We start from the raw sequence: 26,345 nt of genomic DNA, 5'->3' as shown, positions 1-26,345 counted from the left end.
CATATGAAGAACAGCCATTTGGACAAGGTTCGTGGTGACAGTTCCTCGTGTATGGACCCCAGTATCTTCAGGAGAGGAGAAAAATATTGCCAGAAAATTAAGGAAAACACAAAATTGTTTTAAAATCAGAGTGATAAATAAATTATTAAATCGCTGTCTCACAGAGTGTCCAGCTCCACCAACGAAGAACGCTTACTTCAGTTCAATTGCCGCAATAACTTCCTGTTACCTGTCTGGGTACAGCTCAGTGAAATAATTGTGCATGTGCACTGACCAAAATCAGCAGGGTTCCCATCAATAAGCACTAGTCAGTGACCACAGTGGAAATTGTGCTTGGCCTAGCAGTCAGGCTGGGCTGTAGTGCTCTCTTATGATAAGTTATCCTGCAGAAACCACCTAAGGTGAAAGGCGTCCAAACCACAACCCATGGGCCATATGCAGCCCACAAGCCATAGCAATCCAGTCTGTGAAGCATAGGCAACTCAGCTTCTATCATATCATAGTACTGTAGTAAGTACAGCACAGGAGGCGGGCCATTCGGCCCATCATACCTGTGCCCGCTCTTTGAAAAAGAGCTATCCAATTAGTCCCCTTCCCCAGCTCTAATTTCTTTCCCTTCAAGTATTTATCCAATTCGCTTTTGAAAGTTACTATTGAATCTGCTTCCATCACCCTTTCTGGCAGTGCATTCCAGATCATTACAACTCGCTGCGTAAAAAAAATGTTTCTTCACGTCACCTCTGGCTCTTTTGCCAATCACCTTAAATCTGTGTCCTCTGGTTACTGACCCTCTGCCACTGGAAACAGTTCCTCCTTATTTACTCTATCAAAACTGTTCACAATTTTGAACACCTCTATCAAATTTCTCCATAACCTTCAGTTCTAAAGAGAACAACCCCAGCTTCTCCACATAACCGAAGTCCCTCATCCCTGGCACCATTCTAGTAAATTCTGCACCCTAAGGCCTTGACATCCTTCCTAAAGTGTGGTGCCCAGAACTGAACACAATACTCCAGCTGAGGCCTAACCAGTGTTTTATAAAAGTTTAGCATAACGTCCTTGCTTTTGTACTCTATGCCTCTATTAATAAAGCCCAGAATCCCATGTTTTCTAACAGCCTTCTCAACTTGTCCTGCCACCTTCAAAGATTTATGTATGTGCACCCCCAGGTCTCTGTTCCTGCACCCACTTTAAAATTGTACCATTTAGTTTATATTGCCTTTGCTCATTCTTCCTACCAAAATACACCACTTCACATTTCTCAGCGTTAAATTTCATCTGCCATGTGTCTGCCCATTTCACCAGTCTGTCTATGTCCTGCTGAGGTCTGTTACTATCCTCCACATTGTTTACTGCATTTCCAAGTTTCGTGTCATCTGCAAACTTTGAAATTACACCCTCTATACCCAAGTCCAGGTCTATTTACACTTAATAGATTCCTTAATTATTACGGTTTGTTCTGTTTGAATTTTGGGAACCTGGAGGTTTGGAAAGGACTGTTTTTAACACCATTGTCTTAATGGTGGATAAGTCCTAAATCTGAACACCAAGATGTTTGCATTCACACTTGAGATACATGCAAATTAATGGGAACATTAATTTACGTTGGAAGTTAGGAACAGAAGTAGGCCACTTAGCCCTCCAGCCTATTCCACCATTCAATTAGATCATGGCTGACCTGCACTTCTTTGCTCTGTATCACTTGATACTCTTCCCTAACAAGAATCTATTGATCTCGGTCTTGAAAATTTCAATTGACCCAGCATCCACAGCCTTACATATAAAGTTGAAATGAATGTTCCCATTATGGTATGTACCCAAACGGCTCACAAAGACGAAATGCTTGGATGCTTCTGACTTAGTGGCAGGCTTACACATCACAAGATCATAAGAAAGTTACAAATGAGGACGGCCATTTGGCCTATCTTAGTTCATCAGTCCAGAAAAGTCCTAAAACATCCCCATTTCAACATCCAATTGTTTCTTAAAAGCTTCTAGGGTTTTCACTTCCGCAACTCTTCCTGGAAGTCTATTCCATAAATTGATCATTCTTCGTACAATGAAAAATTTCCTCACATCAGTCCTAAATTTACCTTTTACTAGTTTGAATCTATGTTCTTTTGTCCTATTTGACTTAAAGTAACATTCCAGGTTTACCGTTTCCATTCCCTTCGCTATCTTATAAACCTATCTTTAAGGCTTCCCATAGTCTGCTTAAGTTGTCATTTCCTGGAAATAGTCAGGCAGGTTCTTTGTCTTCTGAATCCATGCTGACTGCTGTTAACTAGGTTATTATTGTACAGATAATCCTCAGATTTATTGCTGATATTCAACTCCATTATTTCACATGGAACAAAAGCGAGCCTGATGGGTCCGTAGTTGCCTGTATCTGTTTTGCCCCCTTTTGATCATGGGTATCACATTAGCCTGTTTTTAATCTACTGACACCTCATCAGCATCCAGCCTCACATGAAGACTTACACATGGAGAACGGCCATTTGGATATTATACCAAAGAATTGTCAATGCTGGAACCACATTCCAGAATGAGCCACAGCATTTAGGAAATTACAAACACACACACATCAACTGCCACAACATTTTTTTTCTTCTTCCCATATTCTTTCTGCAACCTTGAAGGTGCTGATTCATGCTGGGGTACAGTTTCACAGGCATCATCCATCTTCCAGTACCCATAGTACGTCGATTCATTTTAGCACCTTGCGTGAGGTCAGCTAACTCAGCACAAAAAGTGATCAAATCTGCAACCTTCCTGATACACTTGACTGGGCTATCTGGGCAAGTCAATTGCCAGCAATTAATAATGTTTTGAAAAAGACACTCTTCAAATAGTCACTGGACTGGTAGAATGTCTTACCATCCAATGCAGAGATTAATCTAACATACTCCTTTGAGAATGAAATTTCTCTCAGCACAAGATGTGTAAATGGGAGTTCATTTTTTCACCTTTTTATTAAGTACGCTTTCAGAAAAGCACAACTTTCTAAGGTATATTAGGGTGTGCTAAAAAATGCTGCTCGTTTTGCTCAACAGCCATTTAACCAGCATAAATTGCACACTATTGACCAATGTGGACATGGGATATGTAAGTTCTCAGCAAAATAGAGGAACAATGCAAGTGACCAGATTTATTGAAGATCAGGGTATACAGTGTGAGGACATTGTGCTTTGTAAAGTGCAGACTGCCAATCCAATGACCAGAGGGAAAAGCAAGTGTAAGCACCCATCAGTCATAAATGTGGCGTCACGTAATTTGAAAAACTCTGGAATACAAGAAAAAAGGGCCCGTTGTTTTTGCTTCAGAAGCTTAATATACTCAATCTGAATTGATCCAGTAACCTGCTGGAATTGCAAAAGGGAAGGAATGAATATTGTTGATGAAACAGACCAATAAAGGATAATCTAGATAGATGTGACTGAGAAACACTGAATAGTCAGTCTTCAAATATACAGCTGACAATTACAATGCACTGAATCAGCTCTCAAACAATTTGTAACTAAGACACTTTACCTTCAGGTAATCTATACAAAAGGCAATTCAACTGCTCATTTAATGCATATTGCTCTTCTTGCAGAAAAAGGCTTTTAGCAGAAATCGCCAAGTATTTGCTGTGAGGTTCCTGGCTCATGAATTTTTGTACACTTTTTGTTGAGGGGTACAGAGGTTGCATCGCAGTGTTCTGAACTACTTATCAATCTCCTATCTCTTGAGGAGCCAACTGTTCAACCTGTTATCACTCTAGAATAGGTGGAGACCCTATGATTCTCAAGTTATGGACATTGTAGATATTCCCTGAAAACGATGCAGTGACCTGCAGAATCCTTTGGTGGTGGTCACACACCATTCATAGGTTGGTATCCTTTTCTGTCAGTGAATGCCATGGCATGTTGCAGATGTCTGAATGGCCATATGGTTGCAATCAACAGCACCCTGTACCATGGGACAGTGCAGCGTGCCTGGTAGAAGGTGGTGACCATCATGAATGCCAACAGCACCACGCAGCGAACACGACGGGAGCTGCGTAAGAGGCTTCCGCACATCAAAAGATCAGTCAAGGGTGAGACTACTCAAAATTTCACTGATCAAGTAGATAAGGCAAAGTGTGCAGGCCAAAAAGAGTTTCCTCTCACACTGTTAACCATTGATTGTGGCTGCATCCAAAACGCTCAAGACAACTGTACAACTCTTTCACTGCTTAACATGCATGCCCATACTGCAGCAGCACACACTTTCCACTTGCAAATTACAAATGGAAATCTGGTCACACATCTTTAAAAGGTGTGCTCTGAAAAATTCTTCCAACAAAAGCTACTAGTATGTTCATTTACTCGCACACTGGAATACAGGATGGGCACTTGAGTGACACTGTATGTGCTGTCGAGACATGTAAGTCTCGACATCTTCTCTGCTTTCAGGACAATTCGGCGTATAACAGGAGTTAGCAGAAGCACACAATTTTAAGCCCTTGTATGCCTTCAAGGAGGCAGCAGTTGAAATTGTCAAAGAAAATCCAGTGCACAATGATGCACAAGCCTAGCCTAGGCCTACTGCCAGCACTCAAAGAACACCAATCATAATCAAGGCTGCATAGAATGTGATGCAAGTAATATCTGAAGGGGTATCATGCATCCAACATTCTATCAATATTCCTCTTCGGTTTCACCTCCTGCACACAATGTATTCCCATCAACTGTTACAAACATCAGCATGAAATATGTAACCCAGGGATTTAGACAGTCAGTTTGAGGAGAAAGCAACAGGTGAATCCCAAGTGCACAGTTGAGGAAGAGCAAGTGGTGGTGGATGTGCAGAAGCAGGAACCTGCTGGCCAAAGAGTCAGCTCACATCTTTTCCTCAACTGCAGAGTCCTGGGATTCGGACTTCATTGGGTCTGCATATAAAAAAGCTGCTATCGGAGTATGATTGTCACTTGGAGTTATTTAATACTGTGCACAACACTCTGCAAGTTGTGGCAGTAAAGAAGTCCACCAGCCACAGCTGTGCAATGATGCACAAGTGCTTATCAGAATTCCACTGTGGCATACATGGCGACTCCATAGACATCTGCAGCAAAGCCCCTAATCACACAGGTCCGACTCCAATCTCTTGTGAATGCTCAGACTGCTGCATTGAAGCCTTTGGCTCAAATATGCAGCAGGTTCTCATCTGGCTTCAGCATATTTGCAGTACAAACTAAGAGGCAAAATGCAGGGCTTCACAAATCTCATTGTTGCCCACAGGTCTGCTCTCACACAGATCAGTGGACATGCTGAGGGAGTGCTCAGCAGCGAAGGTATAGCTGGAGTAGGCGTGCATTAAGTTGTCGCAACATCTGGTCCATCCAGCCCCATTGCTCAAATGACAAGAATGAATTAAAAATAAATATTTTCTGAGATATGGGCATCGCTGGCAAGGCCAGCATTTATTGGCCATCCCTAGGTGTCCTTGAGAAGGTTTTGGTGAGCGTTCTGATTGAACCACTACAGTCCATGTGGTGAAGGTACTCCCAAAATGCTGCTAGGTAGAGAGTTTCCAGGATTTTGACCCAGCGATGATAAAGGAACGGCAATGTATGCCAGAAGGCAGGCAGGACTAGCTAGGCATTTTAGCGGTGGATGTGGTGCAACCAGTTGCATGGACACATCAAGCCCTAGCATAAGAAAGTACAGGATGACCTCAATCCCAGGAGGCTTTCTTTGACAACCAGGAACCACCCACCTCAGTTAATGCTCCCACGTAAAAGGATCACTAGGCTACATTCTGGAAGACACATCATAAAATTCACATGTGCATATTGGATGCCATTCCAAACCCAAGCATCTCTCGGGCTTTCTCTCCTGTCTCCTGGTCATGCCACCTTTCACTTCTCACTTCCTTGCCCCGCACACCCTCCCCCACCCCCCCCCCCCCCAATCCATCACTACTCCTCTGCATGAGCTCATCCAAACATTCTGCTGCCCGTATACTATCCCGCACCAAGTCCCATTCATCCGTCACTCTGTCCTTGCTGACCTACATTGGCTCCTGGTTCCCTCAACGTCTCAAACTTAAAATTCTCATCCTTATGTTTAAATCCCTTCATAGATTCGCCCATCCGGATCTCTATTAACTCCCTATCAACCCTCCTGATTGCTCTATTTTTCTGACTAGCCTTTTGGGCATCGCCCCTCCCCCTTCACCCCACACTAGCAGCCATGCCTTCAACCGCGTAGACCCCACACTCTGGAATTTGCTCCGTAAAGCCCTCTACATTCCGCTCCTCCTTTTATGGACCTTCTTAAAACTACCTCTTCGACCAAGTTTTTGGTCACCCCTCGTAATATCTCCTTCTTTGGCTCGCATCCAATTTTCCTTTACACTTCTGTGAAGTACCTCGGGACTTTTTTTTAAAAACATTAAAAGGTGCTATACAAATACAAGTTGTTGTTGTCACCAAGGGAACGAAAGGGATAAAACATACTAAGCAGATACACTGATCCCATGCTTTTCCATTTGGAAAGTGAAGTGTTTGCCCACGTAAACAAATCATTAGTGACCTGCTTGATTTTTTAAATATACATTCGGGTGATGCTGACAAGGCTGCATTTGTTGCCCGTTCATTGCTGCCCTGACAAGGGGGTGGTGAGCCTTCTTCGTCAACTGCTAGTTCATAGCGGTAATGTATTTACAACCGAGTGGCTTGCTAGGCCATTTCGGAGAGCATTAAGAGCCAACCACATAGTACGGAACTGTAGTCACATGTAGGACAGACAGGGTAGAGGTGGCAGTTATCTGCGCATTGCATATTGATTAATATTGCGGAAGTTCATTGCGGAAGCTTGGAAGGAGTCAGTGGCATAAAAATTTCAGAACAATGGTGACCTTGACAGTTACTGGCAGTTCTGACCCTGTGACGAAGGATATCTGCAAGTCAGATTGCAGCAGATGGCACAACTCCATCAGTGCCTATTTGGTGAATCTCAGACTACGAAGGTAATTCTCTTCAGACATTCCCAAGTAAGTGTCAGTTTGACTCAGTGGTTGTGGGTTCAAGCACTGCTCCAGGCACTAGAGATAAAATCTAGGCTTTCAGGAAGTGCTGCATTCTCAGATAACACATTAAACCAAGGCCCCACCTACTCTCTCAGGTGTACATAAAAGATTGCATGCATTCAAAGAAGAGCAGAAGAGTTCTTCTGGTGTTCTGGTCAACACTTATCCTTCAACCAACGCCACCATCTCATTGCTGCTTGTCTGGCTTTCCTGTGTGAAAATTGGCTGCTGCGTTTGCCCATTCAACAACAGTAACTACACTTCAAAATAATTCACTTGATGCAAAGCATTGAAGGATATCCTGAGGGTATGAGAAACCCTATATGAATGCAAGTTCTTTCTTTAGGTGTGCCTAGCTCTGTGAAAGTGGTTGCAGGCAGTCCACCTCTGGTATAAGTGAACTCCTTCTTTTATCCTCTTCTTCCACCTGCAGAAAACTCAAGCAAAGAGGAGCACTGATTGGATACCCATTTTAGGAAATGTTGTTGCAGCAGCCAAAAGTACCTCACTTCCCCTTTAAAGACATCACTTGCTGGACCAAAGCTGCACATTTCTCACCTTTATGTTTATGTGGGGCTATGTGCACAGTGAGATCCCATCCAGAAGAACAAGATTTCGCATTTGACCTCATTTCTATCTGATTTATATATTACCTATTAAAATAGTGATAAGTGAAAGACTAGTTTATGCCAGCCAAAAGCGCTAGCTGGAAATTGTGCAGGAAATCCAGTGAATCATTGCACCAACCCCAAAATCTGCTCCATAAATTTCTAAATCGTACACACAGTAGTTTAAAAGGGAGTGGAAGAAACTCAAAAGATGGTTCCACAATGTCAGTGGCCCAGTAGATATTTAGCAAGGCCCAACATTATGATTCAGTGTGGGGGGTACCCCTGGCCCTCATGAAGAAGTTCATTTATCCACAATAGCACAGAAAAGGAGACGGAGAGATTCAGGAAACAAGCAGAGTAAAAATACTTCAGACTAAAACATTGAGATAGTCTGAGAATACAGCATGAAAAAATAAAATAAGACAGTCAAGAGGCAAAAAGATTTTTTTTAAATCTTGTAACTGGAAAATAGGAAAAGAATGGAAACAGGAGAGAGAGAGAGAAATTAGAGTAAAGTTAAAACTCAGAACAAAAGTAATGTTGGTACTGAGACACATCAGAAGCACACTGCTAGAGCTTGGTAAAAGGCTGCATCATTTCCTGGAATAGTTGAGTCTTGCTTTAAGGGCCTAGCAGAAATCTTACTTATAGTCGCTCTCGGATGTGTTAAAGTATTGCTTTTCCATGCATTCATTTGACATACAGAAAGCCATCTCAGCACAGGGCTATCCATAAACAAGCAAACTGCATCAACTGACCTGCTGTTCTACATGGTCCTGTAATTTTTTTTTAAAAAGGAAACTTCTTACATTGCTGGTTTTCTGAGCCTAGCCTATTCTTCCGCCCACTGCACTTGTCAGCATTCGTCAACAGTCACATGACACAGTTTACTGCACTGCTGGTCAGTGGGTGGGACATCTGCCGAGGCAAGACAATACACCCTCTGCTTCAAACTACAGCATATGCCCAGAATCTGCTATGGCTTGAAACGGGGGGCTGGTGACTTACCAAAGATCGAAAAATTCTGACCGAGTAAATTAAAATTAAAGCTAGAATCTGTATCAAGGTTTGGGCCCGCTATTTGTATTTGTACCCTTACTCTTCCCTACTCCCAAAACAATTATCTTCTTTCACAGTTCAAATTCCTCCACACACCACTGCAGTGAGCCAGTGCCAGGTCACCGTGCCCGGGGAAAAAGAAAAAAAATCCCTCTTACGGCTTTAAAGGCTCAATTATCTCATATTAGGGAGGTGAACCACGCATGACCCCTTGCACACTCTCACCCCATATAAACCAAGGCTCCAGTTCATTTCTCCCCAGTGTCGAGTTTTAAAAGTAATGTTTCTCCCACCTGTGTGCACCATATTTTATCACCTTCCTTATCGATCAGCCTTTTTGTTTACTTAATTTCAATTATACACTGTCATTTTCAGTTTCATTGAAACAAAAAGGTTTTCCTCAGATCTTTGAATATTTTCATTGGAACAGGATTAAAATAAGTTATATTTACCAGAATTAAGTCGATTACCTTCATTAGCATAACCGTAGGCTTTTAAATATTGTGCAAAATGCTCACAATTGGTGCTTATAGTGTCTGACTACAGCAACTAAAAAGATAGTAAAATGTTAAATTATCCCATCATTTTTAACTGTGCACTTGTCGGGGCCACTTAAGACATCTTAGCCAGGATTCTCCTCTTGTTGGCAGGTTTGGAGTGGGGTGGTCCTAACACCCACACAGCGTGAAACCGCCGCTAACCCAACGCAATTTCCTCCCACAAGCCTCGTTAGCCTTGCAGGATGGTTTGGAGGCTAGAAAACCACCCTTCATTGGTTTATCACCAATGGGAGGAAGGGAAGCACTGCTCTGGTACAGCCTTTAAAAGGCCTTCACCAATTAAAGGACAACATGACTTTTCAGCATGCTGATAGAAGCAGCAGCAACTTGAACAGATGGAAGGGCCCCAGATTTTCCAATGAGTGAGTGGAGGTGTCGTTAGCAGAATTCAGTCTGATGGGCACTAAGGGCAGGAGGACCCTTGAGAAAGTAGTGCAGGCCATGTGGAGTGAAGTGCCAGAGGCGATGGCAGTCAGTGCATCCTCCACCACTCCAAGAACTGCCACACAGTACAGAAAGAGGTTCAATGATTTCACAACGATGACCAAGATAAGTCAAGGCTTTGGTGCCAATGCACATCCTCTTCCACTCCTTACCGATCACACTCTCTCTCTCATCTTACTTTTCCTGCCACAAGGGCTTCTGCTAGTCTTCATTTAAAGAGACAAGACACCCTCACATCTCATCATCATGGCATGCATGACCTCACATGGGAGAAATCTCAAAGCATCCTTTTCCAATGATCCTTGAGGAAAGTATTCCTGCTCCTACACCAGTTTGCAACCTTATGTGCCGAGTGAGTCCACCTCAGGAGGACTCAATAATTTCAGCCTCTGTATTCTAGATCTAATGGCAGTATCGATTGTGTGGTGCTCAATGTTTGACTGCTCATGAGGTTGCTTCACTTAATGCTACTCATCAGTTTCTTCCCACAAATTACTTCTGTCCCAGCCAGTGCAGATCAATATGCACAATCTGAAGGTACGATCACAGGAGCACAATTTACATGAGGGAAATTCATTTCAGACTCCTCCACCTCAACTTCCATTGGTGACAGGCAAGTCCCTGTTGCAATGTGTTGCACATCAGCATAATCAATAGGTCCCAAGTCCACTTGGCACATCAATGGACTCAAACTACAAACACTATGGCCAGTTCTGTGACATTTTCATTTTATTGTAGCAGGGCAAGTCAGTGTTTCTCTAGACAGATATGAATATAGGTCATATGTTAAAAAACAGGGTGCCCATTATTCCAAAAGCTTCTATTAGGATACAACACTTCCCTACGATGCCTGAGCCAGGAGTGACATTTTCAGCACAGCATCCTGCCAGGGTGGACAATTTAAATGCCAACAAACTCATTTGGAACACAATTCACCAGCATGAGTTGAACATCATCAAGCATTGGACTTATCTAGAGATACACACATTTATATGAATCATCCTCTTTCTCTGTTTTGCTGAAAAATTATGGACAAGCCAGCTTGGAAATTGGACAGTTTCTCATTTGCTCTGATGCACAGATTCTTCTAGAGTGTCCTGGCATTAAGTGGGAACAAAAGATTTAATCAGAAATGCAAGAGTCATCTCTGATAACCTGCTATTACCTTGGAAGCCATAGTTCTCAAAGATTCTGATACTGAACAATGCCCCACCAATCTCACTTCTTTACAGTGCTCAACTGTTGGGCCAAGTTCTGCACCAGAATCCAGCAGAATTCCAATTGACAGCCTCGCTGTTCAAAAGGAGATGTCTAGAAGTTCAGGGATCATCATCTTCAATCATTGACATCCTGAAGACTTCTCATAAGCCTTCAACAAATCAGACCGGACCTATCATTTCAAATAGCGCTGTTTTGTAGTGATTTGTCTTGAAAGATCTTGATTCAATCCTATGAGATGCCATCAATTGTAGAATACTTCTGATTGCTTGTTGATCTCTATCTGAAGCTAAGCTCATTCCATTTTAAAAAATAGATGCCATCACAACCTTCCATGACGAGCAGCCCCTAATCTCTCAATTTGTACGTGCCATGGTACAATTTTTATCACACTGTAAAAAATTTGTTTGCAGTAACAGAAATTTACAATTTTTCTAAACCATCATACAATTAATGCTAGGCAATAATAGGAGTAACCAAGACCCAATATTCCCTCAGTTTTATTTTACACTTCTGGTACTGCATTGAACCTTTAGTTATTAAATTGTTGCTGTTTAGCAAGACACATACAAAAGCACTAACCTCTGTAATAATTAGTATTCTTTGCAAAAGATCAGTAATCATCTTAGTAATCGGGGCTAGAATTTCATGGCTTTTCACTAATTGCCTTCTGGGGTTGTAAATTAAAGTACGGATACCAATGTGGCCTTTGTTAGTATACCTACAGAATGTTCGAATATGGATTAAAATGCTACCTCCACATGACACGAATGCAGAAGAACCAGAAATCTTGGACAACACATCAAATTTAAAGGTTTGGCATTCCATCTTGTACATCACCAAACTTCTGTGGCTGAATTGCCAACTCTGAGAATGGCACAGCTGTTCCAACAAAACATACAAATACAAGCAATCTAAAGACCACCATATGAAACAAATGGAGTAACCTCAACCCTGTATTTACAGGGACAGTACTTTACCATAAAATAATTCAGTTTATTAGATTTGTCAAAGAGAAAAATCTCAGTACACAAGCCGAATGTGTCAATGTAACTTTTGTCTTTTCCAATTTTCTCCCCTTCTCTTTCCTGCTGAAGGCACCAACTCATGCTGAGGTAACATTCCAACACAGTGACTGCCTGCCAGTACCTCACCATAGTGGCCATTCTTCATGTGCGAGCACAGATATTATGTTAACATGCCAGTTGGCCATGGTAGGGGGGCGGGTGATACAACCAAGCCCGATCCTGTCCTCACCCAACCGCACAAGCTCATTTTCCAGCCGGAGATACCAGATACTGATCAAGGGGCAGCAACCCTGGTTGATTTATTTTCCCTCCCTTACCAAGGAAACTTAGGCTAATTGTATTGCAACTGCTGCAAACAGGCTAAGATCAGCTAATATTTCATTTTGCCACAGACCAATCGATGCAGACCTATCAGTAGCAGTGAGCTGAAGGATATTAGTTAAATTGGCCTGGTGGTGAAGTGAATAGCATTATAAGTTTGTGTCGTGAGGTGTTTGAGATGTGGGTTTGTGCCAAAGGTTGATGATATCCTCAATCTATACCATATTGTTTGGGAGAACTACATAAACCAGATAAGCACTTCCACACAGGCAGTGAGAGCAAAGGGAAAATTTATTTTCTCCATATCTGTCCCAAACACAATGAATTATGCTGGTGTAGAACGTGTCCTCCAGTATCTTACCCGAGTAACCATTAGAAGAAAGAACTTGCATTTACTGCAAGCTGGACAGTGAGTGTCAGGTGACTATTTTGATCAAGACAACATCACAGTTAAGACCATCCTATCCTCACATTCTCCAGTCAGGAGAAGTGGGAACCCTAGCTGATCTTGCCTCATCCCAAGACCATGGGACAATGAAGCAGAAGTAATACTAATATCACTGCCCTGGCTGAGATCTACCAGCTCATCACTAACCAAGTACTGAACCTGGAAGCTTCTTGATCCCCAATAGATGTGCTCTCAAAGGTTTATTGTAATATGAAATGCAGCTCACTTGTTGGTCACAAGAGCAATTTTAATCATTTAAATCAGAATGCTACTACCACAAGGCATTCTATTAGTTTTGATGAGCATGCCCAATCTAAATTGTCACTATCATGGTTACACTACTGTTTACAAAAACCTTTACCCTAGATTTAATATACAATATTAGAGTAAACATCTAGGGGTAGAATGTCCAGTACCAGGGTAACCAGGAAGATGTGCCTGATTCTATGCCCATTTTGTCAATGTCAAGTTGCCAATCTAATTAGACTACGCTGTAGTAGTAAAAAGCTAGGGTGATTTAAGCGTGACAAAGAAATGCCCTCTAGCAGTGCACCGACTTGTCAAATGTCTTTATCAGCGATACGTCAACAGTTGTTATTTGCTACTTTGAAAAAGGAAGGATAAAGTTATGTACGGCTGTACCTATTCGACAATAAATACATAATAAAATTCTTCATAGATTTATCATCGGAAATGCAACCAAATGAATGCAGAACCATTCTGGGAATGTGGTAATAAACCTTGGTGACTCGTGGCTGGTGTCTAGGAATGCTTCTTTCAAAGCCTGCAGATTTGTAAAAGAGATTTCTTTCCTTTCGCTGTGGGATTCAGGACAGATCTAAGTCCAGTTGCGAGACAATATAGTTGGAGTGGCAGAAGGGACGGGTCTGCTATCTGTGAAAGAAAACTATCTGTTCTTGTCAGTATGGCAATTCCCACCTCATTCTATTATCAAAATAGTTTTATTTTCATTCTCAACATACTCTTGAATACAATTGATTTATATTGCCGTATTGTTATTCAGCTGAAACTAAATCTTCATTTCTGGGTAATATGTCTTCGTTAAGGATATAGAAATATCATGCTAACATTGTTGTTATGCATCATTATTAGGTAGGAACATAGGAACAGGAGTAGGCCATTTAGCCCCCCCGAGCCTGTTCCGTCATTCAATGAGATCATGGCTGATCTGAGGCCTAACTTCAAATTCCCGCCTTAGCCCCATATCCCTTAATACCTTTGGTTAATAAAAATCTATCAATCTCAAATTCAATATTAACAATTAAGCTAGCATCAACTGCCATTTACGGAAGAGAATTCCAAACTTCTACCGCCCTTTGCGTGTAGGTGTTTCCTAATTTCACTCCTGAAAGTCCTGGCTCTAATTTTTAGGCTATGTCCCCTAGTCTTAGACTCCCCAACCAGTGGAAATAGGGTAAATAGAGAGGAACTATCAGTTCCCCTTAACAGCTTGAAAACTTTGATCAAATCACCCCTTAATCTTCTAAATTCCAGGGAATACAACTCTAGTTTGTGTAATCTCTCCTCATAATTTAACTCTTGGGAGTCCAGGTATCATTCTAGTAAATCTACGCTGCACTCCCTCCAAGGCCAATATATCCTTCCTAAGGTGCATTGCCCAGAACTGAACACAGTACTCTAGGTGTGGTCTAACCAGGGCTTTGTATAGCTATAGCATAACTTCGACCCCCTTGTATTCTAGTCCTCTAGATATAAGGGCCAGCATTCTATTAGCCTTTTTGATTTCATGACATTATAATGATCATAGAAATTTACAGCACAGAAGGCGGCCATTCGGCCTATGTACATGGACCCCTAAGTCTCTTTGGACCTCCACTGTTTCGAGCTTTTCACCATTTAAAAAGTACTTTGATCAATCCTTTTTAGGTCCAAAGTGGATGACCTTCACGTTGGACCTAAACAGGATTGATTAGAGTACTTTCTAAATGGTGAAAATTGCAGTATACAAATAATTGGAGATATAAAACAATTTTTGAGTTGTGTCTATTTAACAATAAACAAATTCAACATTTCTTTAAAAGATCATCAGCCTGAAATGTTAACTCTTTCTCTCTCCACTGATGCTGCCTGACCTGCTGAATGTTACTGCATTTTATGTTTTTATTTCAACATTTCTTTGAATTGGAGCATGAAGGGGCCTTACCTATCTACGTTCAATAAATGTTATATTTAAATATGTTGTAAAATATGTTTCAATGAATAAATATGTTTAATTAACTGTTCATCTATTCCTCATACGCAAGCCACGAATTGTTTGATGTCCCATTGTAACATTCACCTGAAGTTAGCTGATTATGAGCTGGCTTTTTGTGGTCTGTGCATTTAAAGCTTTGCAGGTTTAGAAAAGCTCCCAATTCACAATTCCAAAAAAATGAATGTGGCTATTGTGAAAACAGCACAACAGTACTCCACTGCAGCAATGGCAACTCAAAAATGTGCAGGATTTTAAAGTGTTAGAAAGTAACCAAAGCCATTTGTCAATCGAGAACATTTTCTTAAGAGTTTTAAAATGCATCTTTTGGAGTGGTTGTGAGCTAGATGAGTCTGGTGGGTTAAATGTTTAATTTCTCTCAGCTTACATCAACAGTGTAAGTGTAAGAAAAGGCCAGGGGTAGATTTGTTGCATCCCAGCCTATTGATATGAAGCAACTGCAGTTTTCCTGCTAAAGTTGGGTTCTTAAGAGTTTCAATTTTAAAAAACGATCGTCTCATCCCCTTTCAGTTTGTCCCTTTGCTCTTTTGTACAGCATTTTTTTAAAACTCAGCTTCAAAGCTATCATTGACATCAAAAGCAGACACCAGGCTGCTCTGGTGATATATATGCTCAATGATCACAATCAAATCAAAATACACCCTAAACGGGATATATTAGACTTAGACATGAACATGCACATTTACCCACCATAAATAATTTTTAAAACAGTGAATTCATTTCTCAAAACATTTAATTTAAAATAGTTTTCAAGAAACTGCACTCTCTGTGGTAACAACCATGTAAATTCCACTGCATTTACCAATCTCTTTGAAGAGGGCATAATCCAAAGAAGCCTGTGCACCTAAAATTTTGGGTGCAAATTTACATTCATTTTGAACCTGCGGAAATGCAGGAAATTTGATTTGTTGGCCCTTATGGATGGGGTGGGGCTATGCTGATTAGTGGCAGAGTGTCTGGGCAAATGTTTCAAAGGACCAGAGCGAAAGATTGAGGAAATTTGGGTGTAGCATAAGAATGGGCATAAGTCAGTTACGCCTGAATTTCCTTGTTCTTTTGTGCTGGAAATCGGCATTGCACCGTGATTACGACGCTTTTTTGGATGTAAATTAACAGGAAATTCTAGGCCCTATTGTTCTCTCAGTCTTTTGTTCCAAGACATATCTGATAGGAACCTTCAAACATTGTTACTGCTGTAAAACAAAGTAGCATATCCATTAGAAATTGAACCCATGACCCTGTAGACAGTAAGCTTAGAAAGCTAAACCCTTATCCACTGAGCAGATGAAGTAACTCCTTCCTGTTTCAAAATGCAAATTTTTCTAAATTTTAAGTGGGAAATTTGAAAAACTTTCAATGCATTGTTCAAATATAACTTCTTAGGGTATAGTGTATATACAGTACTAGCTGATCGCCTATAGCTTTGCTCAGTTATGTTTAGCTGCTGACCTGGAATGTCCCTTTAAGGCCAGTGCTTAGACACTGTAGGGAGATGTGATAATGTACTATATGAATGCAAGTCGTTCTTTTAGTTACTCTTTCTTAACTGTGGTTTTATGGGGAGTTCCTCGAAAAACTCCATATTATAGTTAAGCTGACCATCAACGTAAAAGGAATGAAAAAAAACTTAAGCATTAAACCATGTGGGCAGATTTAAGACAGATCATTTAAACAAAGATTGCCTAAACCTTTAACGCGGAAAAAATACAATTTGTACTAAACTTAACAAACGGTTCATAAGAACGAAAACACTCACAAGCCCATCCACACTTTGTAGTTTAAAGGGGTTAACGGCAAACGGAAGGATTGCTACACAGTAAGCACATATGTAGCAATCATATGAAATTAGTCTCTGGATACCAAATCAATAGTGCTTTGGACATCGCTAAATAAATCCACACGACCTGCATTAAGCATTTCTGCAGCCCCACGTTTAATGCAGACTGTAAGCCTTTGATTGAATGTGAAGCCAGGGGAGCCGCTCTTGCGATCTGCCTTTAAGAGCACGATGTCAGGCTGGGTCAGAGCCTCAGTTCCTGTCTTTGTGAGTGCGGAGGCGGGGGCTTAAGACAACGCGGCAGCCGTTAAAAAGCACCGGTAGGGCGGCTCCGCCAGTCACACCATCCACACAGTGGGGGGGTCCCACCCTCACTCCTGCCCGAGCTAAAGGCATCGTGGAAGGGGGCTGGTGATGTGGGCAAAGGGCGTCGACCAGCTCGGGCGGCCATGGGTGGGGGAGAGAGAGAGAGAGAGAGAGTTCTGGCGAGGACAACGGGCTGGGAACTGGAGACACTACAAAAAAAAACGGGCTGGGTCTGCCACGCTGCGCCTCTCACCCTCACTTACTTTCTCCACCTCCGAGTGCATGTTGTTGCTGCTGCCGCCGCTCCGCTGCCTGTGCACCGCTCCTTGTCTCTAGTTTTCACTGTGGTTCCTGGCTCGGGACTGGGACTGGGGGGGGTGTTTTTTTTTAAATTAAAAAAAAAGGCCGACCTTGCCCGGGTGCCTGTCGGAACGAGCTGCCTGTCCCTAACCCCACCCTTGCGGCAACGCCCCGTCGCCGTATCGTGCAACACGCACTGCGGCAACGCCTCAAAGCAACAGCGCCGGCTCGGCTCCGTCTGTCTTCTCGGTGTCTGGCTTTTCTATTGACTGTGTTTACATCAGTGGCAATCCCACGTACCTCACCTTCGCAGTTAGGGGGGGAAATATATGCCAATGTTAAAATGTTACTATTTCAGGGAGAGGAAAGATAGCCACCTAGAAAGATCCCTGCTTCTGATCAGTTTGCCTTCCTTCTCGGCCTTGCTTAATCCGCAATGAAACTTGTAACACAAACTTAGTGTACAACCTAACGAGGAACTGCCATCGCTCTTCAGTCCCGCTGCAGGCGTTGACTGACAAATGTAGGGTGTGGTGACCTACAACGTGCTCAAACCTTACTCCTTCCAAATAAAATGTTATTCTTAATGATAATGCACCTGGAAAATAAAATAAATGTCGAAATTACAACACTGAAGGAGGATATTTGGCCTGTGGCACCTATGATGGACCTATCCACTTTAATCCTATTTCCCTATACTTTTTGCTTATCAATTTATACTCTTTTCAAATACGTATCCAATTTCTCTGTTAAGAATGAATTCCCTTTTGAATTATGTTATAGTTTCAGCCTCAATAGCCATGCTTAATGGATCCCATGTTCTAAAAACTCTCAACCTTCCTTTTTTTAATAAGACCCTTCTTAAAACCCACCTCTGTGACCATCCTCTCCTGATTGCCCCTTCTGTAGCTCGGCTCCATTTTTCCTTACGCCCAGTAAAACATATTTGGCCATTTTTGTACATTAAAGGGGCTACATAAATGGAAGTTGTTGTTTAAAGACCTGCATCCCTAGATTTCTCTGTTCCTTCACTCATCCACCAATCCAAGAAGCATCCAATTATTTTTGCTCTTTATTTTTTGCCCCGTACCCATCTCTATCCCTTCGGCTACATTTTAATTTAATACCATGCGCCTTAATTTTCTCTTATCATGTTATGATTTCTTTTTAAAAATTCAATAAAAGCATGACTTTAATAAGCCTCGACCGACTATTCCTGATTAGCCACATGCCTTTCTGTGTGTTTGCTACTTTTATCCCATATTATGAACTCCACCAACTTACCTACAACAGAATTAAGACTAATTGCTTGGTGCCTTCATGATCTCCTTCCCAACTTGCGTTCGTATTCTGAGATACATACCATTTGTGCCTAATGACATTTTTACTACTTTAATAGTGTCCTTCTGAATAGTGGTTCTCCACATCACCCTCAGATATTCTTGTAGGCCTGCTTTCACCTTTGGTTAAAAGTTGCAAAATGACTTACTAAGCATCTCTGCCATTCCACTCTCAAATACAAGATGGTCCTGTTCATCTCTTTTGACTAATCTTTTACTTCTAATGTGCTTAAAATAAGACCCAATGTTAAATCACAAACAAGAGATGAGATAGCAGGTCAGAGAACACTTTGACAATAGTGACCATAATATAGTGAAGTTTAAGATTAGGCTTATGATGGGAAAGAGAATGAGTAAAATAGAAACATTCAGGTTTAAAAGATCAGATTTTGAAGGGATGATGCATGAGCCAAGGAAGCTGGACTGGATACCATTGTTACAGGGCAAAAATATGGAAGGAAAGTGGATCATGTTTAGAAATACCATACCCAGAGTACAGAGCAGATACATACCATTAAGGAAGAAAGATAACAGACGGAAAAGGTTGAAATGGGCAGCAAGGAAGTAATGCAGGGAATAAAGGCAAAAAAAAGAGATTGTTCCTAAAGTATAAAGCTGTGGATGGTGGCTGGAGATGAATATAAAATCAAGGTAAAAGAGGCTAAGAAACTGGTCAGGAGAGGTCAAATAGAAAACTAGGTTAACACAGCAGGGAATATTATAAGAAATGCCAACCATTTCTATATGTTCCCAGTAAATGAATGGAAAGGTCCCAAAGGTGACATGATACAAGTTACTAAGGATGATCAAATATACTAAATGAATCCTTCTTTTCTGTGTTTACGCGGGAGACTGAACAGTCTCCACAGCATGGAATTTGAATTTCAATGGCGGGGGGAAATGAGAGGAAGTAGATTAAAAAAATTCAGATAAGGCAGTCGCTGATAAGCTGATGAAGTTAAAAGAAGACAAGACACCAAGCCAGATGGACTTCATACAAAAGTACTTAAAAGTAGCTAGTGAAATTGATCACGCACTTGACACTATCTTTAGGGAATCATTAAAAACTAGAGTAGTTCCTGAGGAATAGGGGGTAGTAGCTTACATAATAATAAAATTAAAAAGGGGTATAGGAATGAACCAGAGAACTACAGGCCACTGAGCTTAATATAAGTTGTGGGTTGAAAGGCATCTTGAAAGAGGGGATATTGAAACACCTGAATAAGTATGGTATGGTAGAAGGGAATCAGAATGGATGTATTCTTTCCTAACAAATTTACTGGAGTTCAATCCTTCTTGACAATGGAAATTTAGTGGATGTGTTATATTTAGATTTCAGCAAGGCTTTTGATACAGTGCCACACAAAGTGATTAATCTACAAGGTAAGAAGGCATGGAATAGGAGATAAGCTTCTGAAGTGGTTGGGAATGAAGCAAGGGTGCACTAGCAGGATGCCACGGGGATCATTGCCAAGGCCATTGCTTTATACCATATATATATATATATATATATAAATGATTTGGAGCTGGAGACAAAAAAAATGTCACCAGATTTGCAGATGACACAAAAATGGAAGGAGTTTCAAACAATAGGGCACAGGCAAACCAAATACAAAGGGTTAGTTTGGGCAAATGCAAGGTAATGACACTAGTGAAGATTGTGGGTCATTTGGCATGACAGAGCAGTGTCATTACAATGTCATTTAACATTGGAATTCCCATTAGAAATGTTTACATAGCAGATTTCAGGCACTACTTGATTGCACAGTGCTTGTGAGAGGAATGCATTGATACATCCTTTCTTTATCTATTTTTAATGTGAGCCTAGGTTATGGCCACTATTTTCCCAAGTGTTCTCAACCTTCAGGTTTCTTGCTTATATTGTTTTGTTACCCAGAACCAGATCTAGCACTGCATCTTGTGGGACTTGTAACATCCTGATTATAGAAACAGTATTGAATGTATTCTAAGAGCCTTTCCTCTTTTTGAACACAAGTTCGTGTTTCATCCCAGTCCACTTTAGGATAGTTAAAATCACTCCATTTTATAACTCTGTTACCACTGCAGATGTCTCTGAATTGCCTATATATCTCAACCTTGATTTCTTTCCCACTATTCAGTGGTCTATAATGTATCCCCAATAAGGTAACAAATTGCTCATTATTTCTTTTCTTAAATCAACCCAGGACTCTGCCATACCATCATCAATAAAAACCTTTCTTTCTATGGCTGCTATTTTGACTTTAATTAATAAGACCTCCCTCCTTCCTTTTTACCTTCTGTATCTCTTAGTCACTGGAAATAAGAGACCCTGGTAATGCATTGTATATTACAAGGCATAGCACCATTGTTGTTATAAAAGTGTATTTTCTGAATCACAAGAGACATGCTAGTATACATCATATCTATATATTGATAGCATTGTGTGTAGTGCACACTCCCTGTATCACACTTACTTCCTATAACATTTTGTTGATAGGACCCTTATTGTTCTAAACAAGGTATTCTCTGACTTACTGCGAGCAACACCACAGGAAATCTGCTGATAAATATATTAAAAATGTTACATATAGTGCACATTCCCTGTACATGTTCATCTTACTTCCTGTAGTCATGATTTTTCAGTCATGCCTATATTTCCTTCACAACTATTATATAGGACTGATTTTGAAGGAGGAGGGAGCTCAAGTGATCCCAACACCAGTGCTGTACACCAGAATTGTGCTCACCAGGCAGATCTAGAAGAGAGCACCATTTTGCTGGCCCCTGTGATTAGCATGAATTGGGTGTATTCCTTGTGTGTGTGAAGCACATCCATCATTCAGCCGCCCAGTAATCCCACGAGAGTTCTGATGCAAGCTTTAAAGGCCATGTCGCCTTAAAGGGGTTGTGTTGACTTTACTACTAGCTTCTGGGCCGCATTCATTACCTATGCAATCATTTATGTGCTTATTCCAGTAGAAATCTGCCCTCTCGGCTCTGAAATTGTTCAGTTACAGCTTATTTTACAGTAGAGGCTTGTTCGTAGTTGTCCAAATTGGGAAGAAATAAAGCACCTACATTTGAAGATGAAAGCATTAAGAACATAAGAATATAAGAAATAGGAGTAGGAGTGGCCATACGGCCCCTCGAGCCTGCTCCACCATTCAATCAGATCATGGTTGATCTTCGACCTCAACTCCACTTTCCCGCCCGATCCCCATATCCCTCGATTCCCCTAGAGTCCAAAAATCTATCCATCTCAACCTTGAATATATTCAATGACTCAGCATCCACAGCTCACTGGGGTAGAGAATTCTAAAGATTCACAACCCTCGGCGTGAAGAAATTCCTCCTCATCTCAGCCTTGAATGGCCGACCCCGTATCCTGTGATTATGCCCCCTAGTTCTAGACTCTCTAGCCAGGGAAACAATCTCTCAGCATCTACCGTGTCAAGCCCCCTCATAATCTTTTATGTTTCAATGAGATTACCTCTCATTCTTCTAAACTCCAGAGAGTAAAGGCCCATTTTACTCAACTTTTAGGGAGTCCATTTTCTTCATCACGGTCAAAAGGTATCAAAGGCGATAGGTAGAAGGGCATGGCAGCAATTGGAAGAGTGCATTCATTTGAGCAGCACAGTGTACAAGATTTGGCTGCATTTATTTTGTCTTTTGCTAAAAACTAAGATGCCTGTTCACCATGTTGTCACTGGTATCAGAAGAACTTTGTATACCAGTTCAATATCCTGTACATGGTTTACCAGTTTGCCCTGCTTATATTACTAAAGAACCTAAACCTTTAAATTCAATCCTTGCATTTGCAGAGATGGGCCAGGAATCCAATAATATCCTTTAGCATCTCTTGTTGCCTCAGTTCTGGCCAGAGATAAAGAGTGGGTGGGTTCATACATCGCACAGCATTGAAATTGTGATTTTGGATGAAAAAAGTGAAATAAGCTCAGCGATGCAATTTTTCAGAGGTAGGCACCTTTAGCTCCTGTCTGCATATAGTGAAAGTTTTTCATTGCTAGGCAACTGTGGTGCACTGCAGCTTTAACTGAAAGCATCTCTTGTTCTTTGATCAGGCCAGAGGAGAAGCAAATGCTGGAAAGCATCATGGGGAAAAAGCAAATGACTAGGGGGAAGGGAATGCTCCAGTGAAAAAATTAAAAATTGGACATTAAACATGTATTCTCCCTTAGTTTAGTCTGTTTCTCTGCTAGAATTTTTTTAACGTAAGTGGGGGAGAGGGGAGAGAATGAGAAATTTATATATTTTTTTTAAGTTGCATATATATCTTAACTGTTGTATTGTTAAATAAATTTGTTGAGTAAATTACTCAACATTCTGTATACATTGCAGAAAACACTGCCTTTTTGTTGGAAACAATACTTACACAGTACATTTGAACAACATGTAACTATTTCAAATATGTAAAAATATACTTAGAGTATGTTGTTCAAATACTGATATACACAATTAATTTGAAAATGGCAATAACTGATATTTGAAGCTATCTGAAAATGTTGGGTTAGAATGAGAAGTCCCTGCCCTGTTGATGAAAATAGTTTTCAGGTGCCCATTTTCCATAATAAAATTCCAGCAACAAGAATGCCCTTTATTTTTTAAAGCTGGTGCTACCCCTTTGATCTTCACTGTGCATGGCTGAAGCTACTAATCACTTAACCTTCCCCAACTGAGTCCTGTTCCTGATCCCACCCTGTGGGACCACCCATCACAGCACAACATACTATGAGTTAGAGGGAGTGTTTTTTTCTCAAATTTCTGTTTGAATAGTACATACAATGTTATTTAGTTTCTGCAAAAGATACAGAAACTATTAACATTTGTGAAGATATACTTATGAGGTAAAATGACAAATGGCTAACAAATGGCACTAAGTGTATACAAACGATGGTGGGAGAGGATACTTGGTACCTTGGCTTTATGGTGGGTTAGTAGTTCATTTTTTTTATTCGTTCATGGGATGTGGGCGTCGCTGGCAAGGCTAGCATTTATTGCCCATCCCTAATTGCCCTTGAGAAGGTGGTGGTGAGCCGCCTTCTTGAACCGCTGCAGTCCGTGTGGTGAAGGTTCACCCACAGTGCTGTTAGGAAGGGAGTTCCAGGGTTTTGACCCAGCGATGAAGGAACGGCGATATATTCCCAAGTCGGGATGGTGTGTGACTTGGAGGGGAACGTGCAGGTGGTGTTGTTCACATGTACCTGCTGCTCTTGTCCCTCCAGGTGGTAGAGGTTGTGGGTTTGGGAGGTGCTGTCGAAGAAGCCTTGGCGAGTTGCTGCAGTGCATCCTGTGGATGGTACACACTGCAGCCACGGTGCGCTGGTGGTGAAGGAAGTGAATGTTTAGGGTGGTGAATGGGGTTGCCAATCAAGAGGGCTGCTTTGTCCTGGATGGTGTCGAGCTTCTTGAGTGTTGTTGGAGCTGCACTCATCCAGGCAAGTGGAGAGTATTCCATCACACTCCTGACTTGTGCCTTGTAGATGGTGGAAAGGCTTTGGGGAGTTAGGAGGTGACTGGTTCAAAAAAATATATACTCCAATATTATAGTGCACAATAGGAGTTCAGATATGCAAATACACTTCCATTGAAGGAAAGAGCCCTGTATCTTTTGTGAAATCTATAGATAGTCCTAGTTGCATCATTGTGAAGTCTATAGAATCTTTTACAGTTTGAGTTTCTGGGTCTAACTTTCCCTTCCCCCATTCTCACTGTCTCTGACCTCACTTGACCACCCCAGCCCTTTACAAACACTGCGGTGCTCGTTAATGTTTCAGTGAGGATTACAGGAAGCTTTTATATGCTTCAGTTTGTGTTTAATTTTGCTTATGATAGATACAATGCAGGAATTGCTCTCACAATGACTCAGTGAATTTATCCAATGAGAAGCTGAGCCATACACACAAGGAAGATTCTAGGTTTGATCCTCAGTCTGTGCTGAATTAGTTGCACTCTGCCAGGACAACAGGAGGAGAGCTACAACTCAATCCTCGATGTGCATGTGTGCAGACAGATGAGGACAAGATTAGGCTCAAATGCAATGCCCCATGGGTGAATTAGACCAATGACACTCACCATCAAGGCTCACAAATGAATAATAGCCACTTAGGTTAGGTACCAGATGGCCCATGAGGAAATCAGCTCCCATCAGGGGCTGTCAACACTTCCAGGACAATAGTTGAGGGGAGGAAAACAAATTGTGAAAATGAAAGGAATATGGAAAACATTTATAAAAACCTTTAACCCAAAAGTACCAGTAACTAATCAGATTTTTGCAAGTTATCTGAGGATTTAGTGAAGGCTGATGTGTTTGAATTAACATTCTTCAGATCCAAAGTATTTGTTTTGATTGAAGAATATATATCTCATGAATGAATAGTTTAATTTTTGTGCTTAAACAATGCTGGGGATGGAACTCTTCCTATTTCAGGCCCTTATGGCAGACAATGTGAGTTGCCAGAGTGGTTTTGAGTAAAGAAGATGCTTGAGTGTTTGTAGAGGGCGCCCTTTGCAGATTTGCATTCTCATGACACCCAGATGCTGAGAGTATGCTAGGTAAGGGGGTGACTGAATGCTGTACAAGTGATAAAGGATGTTTATTGACGAGAATGCCTTGACATAACTTGGCCACTTGTGAGATCATTGAATGCTTCCTGCACTGTGTGGCAGTTCTTGGAGTGGGGCAGGTAGCACTAACTGCCATCTCCATCCAGACAGCATACACCATCGCCTTCAGTATCCAGGGGTCTGCTTCTTCTCGCCCTCACTTCAACCAGCAATACTTCCAGAGATGCATCGGAGGGTCTGGGTGTTCTTCCAGCTGATGGATACTGCTACTTCAGACATTGCTGCCATTTTTTTTGGTTCCTGCTGCTCAGAAGGGTGATGCTCGCCTTAACTGGCTATAGTCTTTTAAAGGCTGCACCAGAACTGTACTTTTGTTCTCCCCAGTGGTGTTAAACCTATCAGTACTGCTCCAAATCCGTCCTGAAAAGCAAATGAGTGGCCCTTTCCTACATTACAACGGTGACTACACTTCAAAAATACTTCATTGGCTGAAAAGCGCTTTGGGACATCCTGAGATCATGAAAGGCGCGATATAAATGCAAATCTTTACTTCTTTCTTTGTTCAGGAGGAAATTGCAGTTGGTTAGCGATGGATTTACATTTGCGGGTGGTATTCCTGCTCCACTGCTAATCCAACATTGGGAGTAGAATTCAGCCAGTTGTATCTGGTTCAAAGCTCCAATAAACCTTTGTTCCTAATTTAAACAAGTTATATATAATTGTTTGAAGGACATGGGGTACTTCATACGCTGATTCAGTTTCAGCCACAGGGACAGACTTGAGTTCAATTGCTCTCAAGTATCAAAAACTGACTATGAGGTTGCCCGGAAACCTCAGTTCACAACTTATCTGAATATTGAAAAGAAAGTATTTGATCTTCATGTCACCTAGACTTCATATGGAGTGCTCTGGAAACAATTTCCTCTCATGATCATTATGTGAGATTATTGCCAAGAACTGGAAGGATTTCAGATTCTGCTGTTCTTATTTTTAAACAGTTAATATATTTGGATGATTCAGACTGTACTGCAGTTGCATCTTGCTGTCTCTTTTTGT

At 41.3% G+C, this 26,345-nt stretch overlaps 1 protein-coding gene across 4 annotated transcripts in view; it reads right to left on the bottom strand.

Annotated features, from left to right (window-relative positions):
* The window catches only part of klf8 (Kruppel like factor 8), a 194,958-nt gene extending 177,402 nt beyond the window's left edge, over positions 1-17,556 (bottom strand). The window contains exon 1 of one of the 4 annotated variants that reach the window (XM_067996980.1): positions 17,343-17,556. In XM_067996980.1, coding sequence (XP_067853081.1) covers positions 17,343-17,363 — 21 coding nt within the window. In that variant the 5' untranslated portion in view covers positions 17,364-17,556. Of the gene's footprint in view, positions 1-8,422; positions 8,515-16,900; positions 16,923-17,342 lie in introns of those variants that run through there. The other 3 variants (XM_067996978.1, XM_067996979.1, XM_067996981.1) reach the window with 3 other exon arrangements.
* Positions 17,557-26,345: the final 8,789 nt, after the last annotated feature.

The sequence above is a fragment of the Heptranchias perlo genome, chromosome 15, assembly GCF_035084215.1.
Source record: "Heptranchias perlo isolate sHepPer1 chromosome 15, sHepPer1.hap1, whole genome shotgun sequence".
Taxonomy (NCBI): Eukaryota; Metazoa; Chordata; class Chondrichthyes; order Hexanchiformes; family Hexanchidae; genus Heptranchias; species Heptranchias perlo.
Note: the sequence above shows the minus strand (reverse complement) of the source record. Positions and strands in the feature narration are given on the sequence as shown.